This window comes from Lampris incognitus, chromosome 1 (assembly GCF_029633865.1).
Source record: "Lampris incognitus isolate fLamInc1 chromosome 1, fLamInc1.hap2, whole genome shotgun sequence".
Classification (NCBI taxonomy): domain Eukaryota; kingdom Metazoa; phylum Chordata; class Actinopteri; order Lampriformes; family Lampridae; genus Lampris; species Lampris incognitus.
In genome coordinates, this window is record NC_079211.1 from 116111224 (window position 1) to 116124000 (window position 12777).

Below are 12777 nucleotides of genomic sequence, written 5' to 3' on the forward strand. Positions count from 1 at the left end.
AGTCACAATACATTTTTCATTTATTTGAGTATGGTGAAAGACAGCTGGTGAGACAGGAAAGGAAAATCTGGCAGGATTGAGCCCTTAAACAGCACTTGGGCAAACGTGGGCGCAGAGGCAAGTGACCGATGGATTGAGCCATTGTCTGAATTCCAGAAATTGGATTTTATTTCTTCTCATATAATTAAGTCTCATTATCATGTAAATTTGGAAGACCAAATGAAAATGTAATCACGAAATGACTATTCTCCTCTAAGCGTAGTCCACTGACTTCCGGTTTCTACTGCAGCGGTCATACCAGTTTCCTGTTTGTTGGCGTGTGCTATTGACGATTTGTCGACAATTCTGTGCTCGTCGTTGACATTTATCCATGGTAAATCTTGCAGGCATCGCGAAAAATGTGCCATTGTCAATAGCACACGTCAACAGGAAACTGGTATGACCGCTGCAGTAGAAACCGGAAGTCAGTGGACTACAGTTGTGGATTGTTTGGTCGCGCGCGCACATGCGTGCATGTGTCCGTGGCTAATCTCACAAACGACTGGATCTATTAGCCCAAGGTTTTTTGTTTTTTTGTTTGGTAGTTATGACTGTATGATGAAGAACCTGTCACGATTTCGACGATTTCAAATCTTCGAAACAGTTGTTCTCACTATCGCCGCTCCCTCTCGCCATTCACTCTACCTCACTCGACCAACGCTGCTCTCCGTCGCCGCCCGATCTGAGTCGCCCCTGCGCATGCGCGAATCACATTACGGTTGAGTCGGATCGGTCTGGAAGTAAACAAGTCCATCTTATGTAGGAACACTGGACGAACCAAAAACAATTTGCTTTTATTCACCTCGCCGCCACGCGGCATAGCCATAATATCCAGTGTTAAAACTCCGCTATAAAAATACAGTTTCAAGAGTAGGATTAATTAGTCACAGCTGGAAATCGTCTCAGTAGCTACAACGAACCATTTGGCATGGCTGAGCTATGTTTTCTCCCCGTTGTTTTAGGAATGAAAGTCAATCGGCAGAGCAGCCATTCACACCATGAAACCCGTGACGGTTGGACACATCTCAAGTCTTTTAATAAGGCTCTGACGTTATGCCAGCCTGGTCTGTCATCTCATGTCAGACCTGGTCGCTTTCTTGCGAAGGTCCACCTAGGAGGCTGCCCATCCAGACTGACAGGCAAACGGTTATTAGGTAGATTTGTTAGCGTGAGTGCTGCTCATTAACACCCCCCCCCCCATATTACTCCTTCCATGGACTTTGGGGCTGCGCAAAAACTGGTTTTTCTGTCCGTGTGCGCGTGTATGGAGAACGCGCGGTAAGTAGGCCCGGCGGTCCTTCCTCTAGCTAATAGTTGCTGCACTAGAAATTATAATGCGGCAATAGATTGAAAAAAGAATGTAAAATTGTAAATACCTCATTGAAATTATATATATGTCCCATTAGGCATCCAGCATTTGCTATTTACATGATCAATTTGATGACTGTATGTAAATGAGGATGTTTGACAACTTCCATCAATGCTGTGGAAGAAGCTCTTGGAGGGAACTGTACATGGGCACCTTAGAGAGACCAGGGGCAGCCACACATTGAGTGTGCAAAGACGTTATTGAAGTTGCACTTCCAACAGTGCAACCCTTTTAACCATTGCAGTGCTTTATACCCCACAACTATCAACCTCACATTATACCCCACAATAAAACCATCAACTTCAGCTGAGCAGAGCTTCTGCAGCATCTTCAATCCCAAACTTTCAAGGTGGGAATGACGGCTTTTCTACATGTGGATCGTTAATGCTTCCATTTGTGCATCATCGATCTTTAAATTTGCCAGGCGTGGCAGGTGTGGTTATCATGTTTTGCACTAGCAGTATATTTGCACCCTCGTAATGTCTGGCTCCCCTTGGTGTCTGTAAGGTGCCACTGTAATGGTCTTCCCCACAACCCTGAAGGGGAGCATGTGTCCTCATGTACACAGAAGTCTCAAATATAAAATGTAAGTAAGTAAAATTTTATTTGTATAGCACTTTTAAAAATAAACAGTTACAAAGTGCTTTACACTAAACACAGAAAATACAAACAAATACATCAAATAAACTGAATGAATATAAAGACATGGCATGGGGAGTAACAGACAAGCTAAAAACCAACCAAAAGAGAAGGCAGGGATGGGGATCTATAAAAAGGCTTGCCTGTTAAGATGGGTTTTTAGAAGCCGCTTAAAACAGTCCAGATTCAGCAAATCCTTTAATGCATAAGATTTTATAAGTTATTCTGAATTTTACAGGGAGCCAATGGAGGGATGCCAGAATAGGGGTCATATGGGAGCTATGGCTAGATGGTTAGGCCAGAGTAGAGGGAGTTACAGTAATCTAGACCAAACAGAAATGAAGCGTGAATTAATATTTCGATATCCTTAAAAGAAAAAACATTCCTGATTTTTGCAATATTTCTTAGCCAAAGATGTAAATGAAAAAGAGAATTAACCAAACAGACCCAAGAAATGTGAGTGATGTTCTTTTATAAGGTGGCCACTTATGATTTCACTTTCATGATCACAATTTATGTTAACATGATCATTCTGAACTCATCGACTAATAACACAGCGTTCACCACTTAGGGACTGGATTTTACTACCGTCACCAACGGTCCTCCATAACTCACAACACAAACCTCTGTCATGTAAAATGGTTGTCATGCAGTGTCAGTTTCTACAAGTTTAGTTCACTGAAAAAAGACGATTTACTGGAATACTTGGCTGATACTGGAGGAAAAAAACGTGATGTTTTGGAGTGAGGATGAGGGGGGTAGCACAGAAGTGTCAGGAATGAGAAAGGTCGGACAGATCCAAGTCCATGTTGAAGATGATGGAGAACTCTCTAGAAAGAATTTGGTGGAGACTGACGCCATCGTGTGCATAGATCCAGCGTTCCCCTGTCCAGTCATAGCGCTTCGGCCCGCTGCAAATGATGGGATAGGCAGAGGAGGACGGTCAAGGAATTCTGTAACACCAACTACACAACTTCCCGCAACCCCAACTGGGATAAGCAGCTTGGATAACTGGATGAATGGATGGATCTTTTTCTTTTCCCCCCTTTTTCTCCCCAATTGTACTTGGCCAATCACTCCACTCTCTGAGCCGTCCCGGTCGCTGCTCCACCCCCTCTGCCGATCCGGGGAGGGCTGCAGACTACCACATGCCTCCTCTGATACATGTGGAGTCGCCAGCCACTTATTTTCACCTGAAAGTGAGGAGTTTCACCAGGGGGACGTAGTGCGTGGGAGGATTACACTATTCCCTCCAGTTCCCCTTCCCCCCTGAACAGAGACCCCGACTGACCAGAGGAGGCACTAGTGCAGCAACCAGGACACATACCTACATCCGGCTTCCCACCCACAGACAGTCAATTGTGTCTGTAAGGATGCCCGACCAAGCCGGAAGTAACACAGGGATTCGAACCGGGATCCCTGTGTTGGTAGGCAATGGAATAGACCGCTACGCTACCCGGACGCCCCCTCTGTTCCAATTTGAGTTGGTAAGACAAAGGGGGCGAATAGTTATCAAGTGAATGATTTTCAGGTTATGAAGACATACCTTATGAAGAGAAATACCTGATTTTATCATGAAATTATACAGAATTACTTCAGCTACTTGAGAAACCCCATTTAATTTGACTTGAGGCCCCACAACACATATACGTATAGGCTGTTAGTATCATGACAACTTGTCGAGTTAACATTTAACTGAAATACGCTAAGGATTAATGTTACCAGAACAATACAACAACATAACAGCTTGTGTTCATTAATGCTTAACGATGGCCCATTTGTGTTGTGAGGTTAACTTTCCATGTCTACCTGGTGGGGGAAGACAGCCACAGTTGTTTGTTAGGTGTCTGTTTGTTGATGACGTAAGTCCCATGGTCCCCTCCGATCTTCACTGTCAACACACCACTCTAGAGAGATCGATACAAACACAGGGACAGTACCATAAACTGAGGTGAAAAAGCAAAGGAACAATTAAGTTTTTTGCATGTTGTGTTGAGGTATTTGCATGTTGGATGTTAATCCCTCTGGGCCCCACCCCCCCCCCCCCCCCCCCCACCCCCCCCCCCCCCCCCCCCCCCCCCCCCCCCCCCCCCCCCCCCCACCCCCCCCCCCCCCCCCCCCCCCCCCCCCCACCCCCCCCCCCCCCCCCCCCCCCACCCCCCCCCCCCCCCCCCCCCCCCCACCCCCCCCCCCCCCCCCCCCCCCCCCCCCCCCCCCCCCCCCCCCCCCCCCCACCCCCCCCCCCCCCCCCCCCCCCCCCCCCCCCACCCCCCCCCCCCCCCCCCCCCCCCCCCCCCCCCCCCCCCCCCCCCCCCCCCACCCCCCCCACCCCCCCCCCCCCCCCCCCCCCCCCCCCCCCCCCCCCCCCCCCCCCACCCCCCCCCCCCCCCCCCCCCCCCCCCCCCCCCCCCCCCCCCACCCCCCCCCCCCCCCCCCCCCTCCCCCCCCCCCCCCCCCCCCCCCCCCCCCCCCCCCCCCCCGCCCCCCCCCCACCCCCCCCCCCCCCCCCCCCCCCCCCCCCCCACCCCCCCCCCCCCCCCCCCCCCCCCCCCCCCCCCCCCCCCCCCCCCCCCCCCCCCCCCCCCCCCCCCCCCCCACCCCCCCCCCCCCCCCCCCCCCCCCCCCCCCCCCCCCCCCCCCCCCCTCCCCCCCCCCCCCCCCCCCCCCCCCCGTGCTGGGGAGGGGTGTCTGGAGGCCCTATTAGCTTGCTGCCACCGTGACCCGACCCCGAAGAAGCAGCTGAAGATGAATGAATGAATGAATGAATGAATGAATGAATGAATGAATGAAAGCTTTAATCAAATTACTGACTGAAAGTGAATAGTCCTGAAAACCAAGGTACTGGTGTGCTCAGTAGTAAATATACTCAGTGAGGGCCCACTACACAAACCCAACGACATGCCCACACACAAAAACTCACCCTTCTGATGCTGTCTTATAGTGGAGTCAGACTACATTACGTTTTTGTCTTTCACGATGGACACTACGTCAAGATCTTGCACGAATTCATAGGTCGTCGGGGTAGAGGGTCAAGAAATTGTTAACCATGGCTAAAGAAGAACCCCTGGTGAAACTCCTCACTGTCAGGTGAAAAGAAGCGGCTGGCGACTCCACATGTATCGGAGAAGGCACATTGTAGTCTGCAGCCCTCCCCAGATTGGAGAGGGGGTGGAGCGGCGACCGGGATGGCTCGGAAGAGTGGGGTACTTGCCCAGATACAATTGGGGCGAAAAAAATACCCCCCAAAAAAGAAAAAGAATTGTGGACACTGTTGCAGCTAGTGCTACTGGGGAACGCTAGCCTAGCATAGCTTAACCAGCTACTCACTGGGTTGATGACATGCCGCCGCTATTTCTCACCAACATTTAGCCCATCTTTCCTTTTTTTGACACTGTCATGGTTCTCCCTCGAGGAAACGTCAAAAAGGCAAAGGCCTGTAGGGGGTGCTGTTGTCACGGCTCAACGAACTTTTTCTGGGTTTCACCGTTCTACCTGACAGCAGCAACAGCAGCATGGCGTTCTCTCCGCCATGTTCCCATACGTGCACCACAGAGCACTCCGTCGTTCTACTGGCCAACGCCAAGCAACGAGTCGTAGGAGTTGTCAGACCAGGCAGGAACACACAAAAAATCCTGACACACTGGACTTTTCGCCATGGTGTCGTGGGGTGTCCCGGACGCCACATCAGATTTGTTGTTCTTGACGCTCATAACTGGGCCCGACGCTGGAAACATTTTCACGGATGACAAAAATCCCGGCATGAGATCGCTCAGAAAGCAACGAATCCTGTCAGACAGGACACTAGACCAGGTCTTCCAACAACTGCGTGCAGCCGATAATCACCTCCCATCACTGAGACAAAAAGGATGTAAAAACGCCTTCCTTTTTTAAACTCTACTTTTATTGTTTTCTTTTTAAAGTACGCTCACAGTGGTAAAAAGACACGAGAAGGAAAGAATTGACACAACACAAGATGAACAGAGGCTGTAGGGAAGAACAGAACTACACTCTGTTCAGACAACACAAATATTTATGCCTTTTTTGATTTATATATCAACAGTTTTCCCAGCCTTTGGACTCACGTCACATGTGATGGACTCACGTCATATGTGATGGGACTCACGTCACATGTGATGGGACTCACGTCATATGTGATGGCACCCAAATCACATGTGATGGACTCACGTCATATGTGATGGGACTCACATCACGTGATGGGACTCACGTCACACGTGATGGACTCATATCACATGTGATGGACTCACGTCATATGTGATGGACTCACATCACATGTGATGGGACTCACATCATGTGATGGGACTCACGTCACATGATGGACTCAAATCACATGTGATGGGACTCACGTCACATGATGGACTCACGTCATATGTGATTGACTCACATCACATGTGATGGGACTCACATCACAACTTACGTCACATCATTCACATGTGCAAGAAAAGAGACAAGTCAATTTTATTAGTGTAGCCCAATATCACACATTACAAATGTGCCTCAGGGGGCTTTACAGCAACACAAAATCCTGCCCTTAAACCCTCGCATTGGATAAGGAACAACTACCTAAATAAACCTTTAACAGAGCAAAACAGGAAGAAACCTCAGGGAGAGCATCAGAGGAGGATCTCTCCCAACATGGACAACATGTAATGGATGTTGTGTTTACACAATTTACACAACACAACACTGAAAGAGGATAACAGAATTATAATGGACTTGTAAGATATATGAAGAATATGATGAGGAGAATGTCAAGCAGTGTCCAGATGCCACCAGAACAGCCCAGGACCCAAGACACGTGACCAGCATCCCCATGTAGACCTGACAGGAGGACAGACCACACATGCACATGGGGGCGACTCACATCACACCATTCACACACACAGCAGATGAGAAAGGAGAAGACATTATTCAGACATGTTTTGGAGTATCTTTTCTCATGTGAAAAACCCTGTTCATGTCGGATCTACTGCAGCACCACAAAACTGTCTAATGTCATCTTCTGTGGTGTCTCTACCGTGGTATGACCAAGGGAGTAATGGGGGTAGGAAAGTGAAACAGCTGTGCTGCCCTCTAGCGGCAAATATCAGTACAACGTTTGACCCAGCCCATACCTATGCAAGTGAATGGACCACAAACTAAACTATCCATCCATCCATCATTCAAACCGTTTACCCTGCTCTCAGGGTGGTGGGGATGCTGCAGCCTATCCCAGCAGTCATTGGGCGGCAGGCGAGGAGACACCCTGGACAGGATGCCAGGCCATCACACAGGGCCCCCCACCCACACCCACACCCACACACACACGCACACACACACCCACACACACACACATTCATACCTAGGGACAATTTAGTACGGCCGATTCACCAGACCTACATGTCTTGGGGCTGTGGGAGGAAACCGGAGCCCCAGGAGGAAACCCACGCAGACACGGGGAGAACATGCAAACTCCACACAGAGGACAACCTGGGATGACCCCCAAGGTTGGACTACCCCGGGACTCGAACCCAGAACACTCTTGCTGTGATGCAACGACGCTAACAACTGTGCCGCCCCAGACCAAACTAATCAAAATACTTGCCCAATGAAGTTTTCCACTTAGGTGCATTTTGACATTTAAACTATTTCCCTTCACGTCAACATTGCTCCCTGCATTTATTCTTCAGATAACTGTTATAGATACGTTTTTGTTAGAAAAAAAACAATTTTTTTTTTGGCATTTTCCGCCTTTATTAGATAGTGATAATTGAGATAGAGAGGAAAGGCGGGCTAGAAAGGGGATGACATGCAGCAAAGGGCCCGAGCCGGATTTGTGCCCAGGCCGCTGCTGTCAGGACTTAGCCTTCTGTGGTACACGCTCTACCAGGTGAGCCACCGGGGTGCCCCCATAGATAGGTTTTTGGATGATATTCAAATGGGCATGTTGGGCCCGGGGACGAGTAGACAGTTCTATTCGCAGCAGGCAGGTCAGTCACTGAGCACCACCCCTGACACAAGACAGGCATCCAAAGAATTAATGGGTGGATGTGGTGCTCCACAATCCAGTCTCTACTACATGGACTCTGGTCCCAATTTTCACCTACTACACAAGTGTGAGCAACATGGCGCTGACCAAAATGGCGATATTTTGGTCTCAACACGGCATTATGAAAGTGAATGATGTCACTTATATACAGTGCATCTGGAAAGTATTCACACCCCTTCACTTTCCCCACATTTTGTTATGTTACAGCCTTATTCCAAAATGGATTAAATTCCTTGTTTTTCTCATCAATCTACACACAATACCCCATAATGACAAAGTGAAAAAGGTTTTGTAGAGATTTTTGCAAATTTATTAAAATAAAAAACTGAAATATTGCACGTACATAAGTATTCACACCCTTTGCTATGACACTCAAAATTGAGCTAAGGTTCATCCTGTTTCCATTGATCATCCTTCAGATGTTTCTACATCTTGATTGGAGTCAACCTGTAGTAAATTCAACTGATTGGACATGATTGGGAAAGGCACACACCTGTCTATATAAGGTCCCACTGTTGACAGTGCATGCCAGAGCAGAAACCAAGCCATGAAGTCAAAGGAATTGTCTGTGGACCTCCGAGACAGGATTGTATCGAGGCACAGATTTGAGGAAGGGTACAAAAAAATGTCTACAGCTTTGAAGGTCCCGAAGAGCACAGTGGTCTCCATCATTCGTAAATGGAAGAAGTTTGGATCCACCAGGACTCTTCCTAGAGCTGGCTGCCCAGCCAAACTGAGCAATCGGGGGAGAAGGGCCTTGGTCAGGGAGGTGATCAAGAACCTGATGGTCACTCCGACAGAGCTCAAGCATTCCTCTGTGGAGAGATGGGAGAACCTTCCAGAAGGCCAACCATCTCTGCAGCACTCCACCAATCAGGCCTTTATGGTAGAGCGGCCAGACGGAAGCCTCTGCTCAGTAAAAGGCACATGATAGCCCGCTTGGAGTTTGCCAGAAAGCACCTAAAGGACTCTCAGACCATGAGAAACAAGATTATCTGGTCTGATGAAACCAAGATTGAACTCTTTGGCCTGAATGCCAAATGTCACGTCTGGAGGAAACCAAGCACCTCTCATCACCTTGCTAAGACCATCCCTACAGTGAAGTATGGTGGTGGCAGCATCATGCTGTGGGGATGTTTTTCAGCGGCAGGAACTGGGAGACGAGTCAGGATCGAGAGAAAGATGAATGGAGCAAAGTACAGAGAGATCCTTGATGAAAACCTGCTCCAGAGCGCTCAGGACCTCAGACTGGGGCGAAGGTTTACCTTTCAACACGACAACGACCTTAAGCACACAGCCAAGACAACGAAGGAGTGGCTTCGGGACAAGTCTGTGAATGTCCTTGAGTGGCCCAGCCAGAGCCCAGACTTGAACCCAAGAACATCTCTGGAAAGACCTGAAAATAGCTGTGCAGCGACGCTCCCCATCTAACCTTACAGAGCTCGAGAGAATCTGCAGAGAAGAATGGGAGAAATACCCCAAATATAGGTGTGCCAAGCCTGTAGCTTCATACCCAAGAAGACTTGAAGCTGTAATCGCTGCCAAGGGTGCCTCAACCAAGTACTGAGTAAAGGGTGTGAATACTTATATACATGCAATATTTCAGTTTTTTATTTTTAATAAATTTGCAAAAATTTCTACAAAACCTTTTTCGCTTTGTCATTATGGGGTATTGTATGTAGACTGATGAGTAAAAAAAGGAATTTAATCCATTTTGGAATAAAGCTGTAACATAACAAAATGTGGGGAAAGTGAAGGGGTGTGAATACTTTGCGGATGCACTGTATGCAGTCAGTGAGTGTGACAGACGGCACTGGGAACTAGCTGGCGGTCCATCAAGTCAGACTGACTGTTGCTGGTAGCAAATCTCCAAAAGGCCACACACCAGTCTTCTGGTGTGTACTGGTACTGTGACTTGATAGCTGTAAAGTGAGCAAATGCAGACAAAGAAACAAACAACGCCATTTGGTAGGCACACTTTCTGATGCTGTGATACTTCCCTTTGTGCTTCAGCTTCCACGATCCTCTTATTTCCACAGCTGAAGGATGTCAGCATCAATAACTTCAGTCTTGTTATTAAAATCATCTAACAAACTGGCTGTGGCTTTAACACTAGAACGACCGGGGTTTCAGGCCTTCCAAGAACGACCATGGGCGGTCAAAATGGCCGTCGGTTTTTAAACTCTATATTCTGTCAAGATAAATACCCAATTGAGATATGAATGCATTACATATGTTAGTATGTCTTTTATGAAACACCAAAATTAACATTTTAAAAACTATAATACTATTTTTAAACAGTTCAAACTTCAGAGAGACATGGTCGAACTTGAATAGCAAAATTGAAAAAGTAAAAATACTACCTGAAAAACAAAATGGAAAACACATATTGCTAATCTAACAAACATAGCAAGACCTATCAAACGTGAAATGTAAAAAAAGAAGTGAAAACAAATATTAAAACAGTTCCAAACAACGGCCGGAACTTAAAAACTATTAGAATGACCGTGGGCGGTCATTTTGACCGCTGTAGTTTTTAAACTCTATATTCTGTCAAGATAAATACCCAGTTGAGATATTAATGCATTACATATGTTAGTATGTCTGTTATGAAACCTACTGACACCAAAATTAAAATTTTAACAACTTTAATACTATTTTTCAAACAATTTAAAATGGCCGTTGTCCTATGCCTGCAAATACTGCAATGCCTTGGTGGTAGTCATGGCGCGTCTGTAACCAGACATGTTGGAAATAATCAAAAATCAAATTTAGAGTATTTCTCTGTACTGGAGATTGCTAGTGTGTTTCTAGGACAGAGCAACAAACTTCATGAAGGAAATGATGCGACCAACACACGTCATAAATAGCGTCATGACGCATACGATCACGCACAAATTACAAGATGGTCATGTTGACTGGTCATGGTCGTTTTAGGTAGATCTTATCATCACTTTTTTTGTGCAATTGATCTAAAACTCATTTTAATGCAAGTATATGCAATTTTAGGAGTATTCAAGGAACGGCAGGTCTGTTTTTTTCCCCTCACAAAGTTATTTAACTTTGAAAATCCAAAACCGTCATAATGACCGTTGGTCGTTCTAGTGTTAAGAAAAGCATTCTTGAGTATCTCATGATCCTGCAATGACTCTCTGTATTTGATTCTCTGTATCTGATTCTCTGTATTTGATTCTCTGTATCTGATTCTCTGTATCTGATTCTCTGTATTTGATTCTCTGTATTTGACTCTCTGTATCTGGAGAGAACGTGGCTCACATGATAAGAGGCAGAAGTCACTGCCTTGCTTTTCACAAATTTACTGTTTGAAAACTGACTGCTCTGCAGCCAGCAAGGACCTCAATTCTTTCACCTTGTTCCTCAGTTCAGTGTTGGCTGGAGCGGTATTGCCGAATGACTTGGTGCTCCATGTCCTCCATCTTTGCAATCGCTGTGCAGTAGTTATGGAAAAGAGATGCATTTTCCATTTGACATGACAAAAACAATGTTTTTCATGCTGTGTGGAAATGGTAGGTCTTCTGTATCTTGGTGTGTCTTCATTCTGTGATGTCTATCTTGTTTTACATCTTGGCTCATCAGTTGTGGATTTAAACAGGTGTTACACCTGACTGACGATAATACCACTGCTAATCATCATATTATTTCAAAATAAGCAAAAGAATCAGGAATCAGGAACGTTATTTGTCGTTTCAGTGCAACACAAAGACAAAAATACATATCCAAAAACTACAAGAACTTCAAGAACACACAAAATAACTAACACATATATCCAAACTAAAAAAAAAAATTAAAAAAAATCCCTGTCCAGGAGAACGAACGCCAGCCAGGATGACTGTCGGAACTGCCGGTCTGCATGGGCTAGCAGTTAGCTTAGCTTGCCCCGCCTGTCAGACCGCCCTCGGTGTTTCCTCTTCGGGCGCAGTGCCAGTCAGGGCTGTGGTCCCACAGGACACAGCAGACCAGACTCTCCCAGCCGATCCAGCGCCAACTCTCCCAGCCAGACACCTTTGACACACCTCCACGCACTCCACGCGACGACACTAAAAACACAGTCAAGGCTAGGCAAGGCCGCCGCCAGACCGCCCTCGGTGTTATTGGAACTGCCGGGCTGCATAGGCTAGCAGTTAACTAGCTTAGCCTGCCCCGCTTCCGCATCCTGTCAGACCACCCTCGGTGTTTCCTCTTCGGGCGCAGCTCCAGGCAGGGCCATGGTCTCTGGGCCTACAGGACGCAGCAGACCAAGCTCTCCCAGCCGATACCGCGCCAGCTCTCTCAGCCATCAAACCAAGACAAAACTTAAATGCAGACGTGGACAAAGACACTGCATGGATGGTACTGGGTGAGGCCGCTGCAAATGTGAATTCACGTCGCCATCTTCCCACACCGGAAGCAGAAAGAAGAGAATATGCTCCAGAAGGGCAGACAATAAAGGAAATCCCATGAAAGTTGAAGGCAAGCCAAAGAGCCACACAGGACAGGGATGTGTTTGGATTGAACCAGCGAGCCTGAATGTGACTGGATGACTAACAATATGAGTGGATATCTCTGTATGGATATCTTTCAAATCAATTCAGAGGCCCCTGGTGATCTACTTGTAGCTTACAAAGTCATAGTTGTCCACACCTGCTACAGACACTTCTGGAAACCATGTGATGAGATGAAGATA

At 47.4% G+C, this 12777-nt stretch overlaps 1 protein-coding gene across 1 annotated transcript in view; it reads right to left on the minus strand.

Moving 5' to 3' along the window:
• Window positions 1-332: 332 nt before the first annotated feature.
• Window positions 333-12777, minus strand: part of fxn (frataxin) — a 31605-nt gene continuing 19160 nt past the window's right edge. Inside the window, exons 5-6 of the mRNA XM_056285111.1 lie at window positions 3857-3954; window positions 333-2958 (exon numbers count right to left, since the gene is read on the minus strand). Of these exons, the coding sequence (XP_056141086.1) occupies window positions 2820-2958; window positions 3857-3954 (237 nt within the window). The 3' untranslated portion in view covers window positions 333-2819. The remainder of the gene's footprint in view (window positions 2959-3856; window positions 3955-12777) is intronic.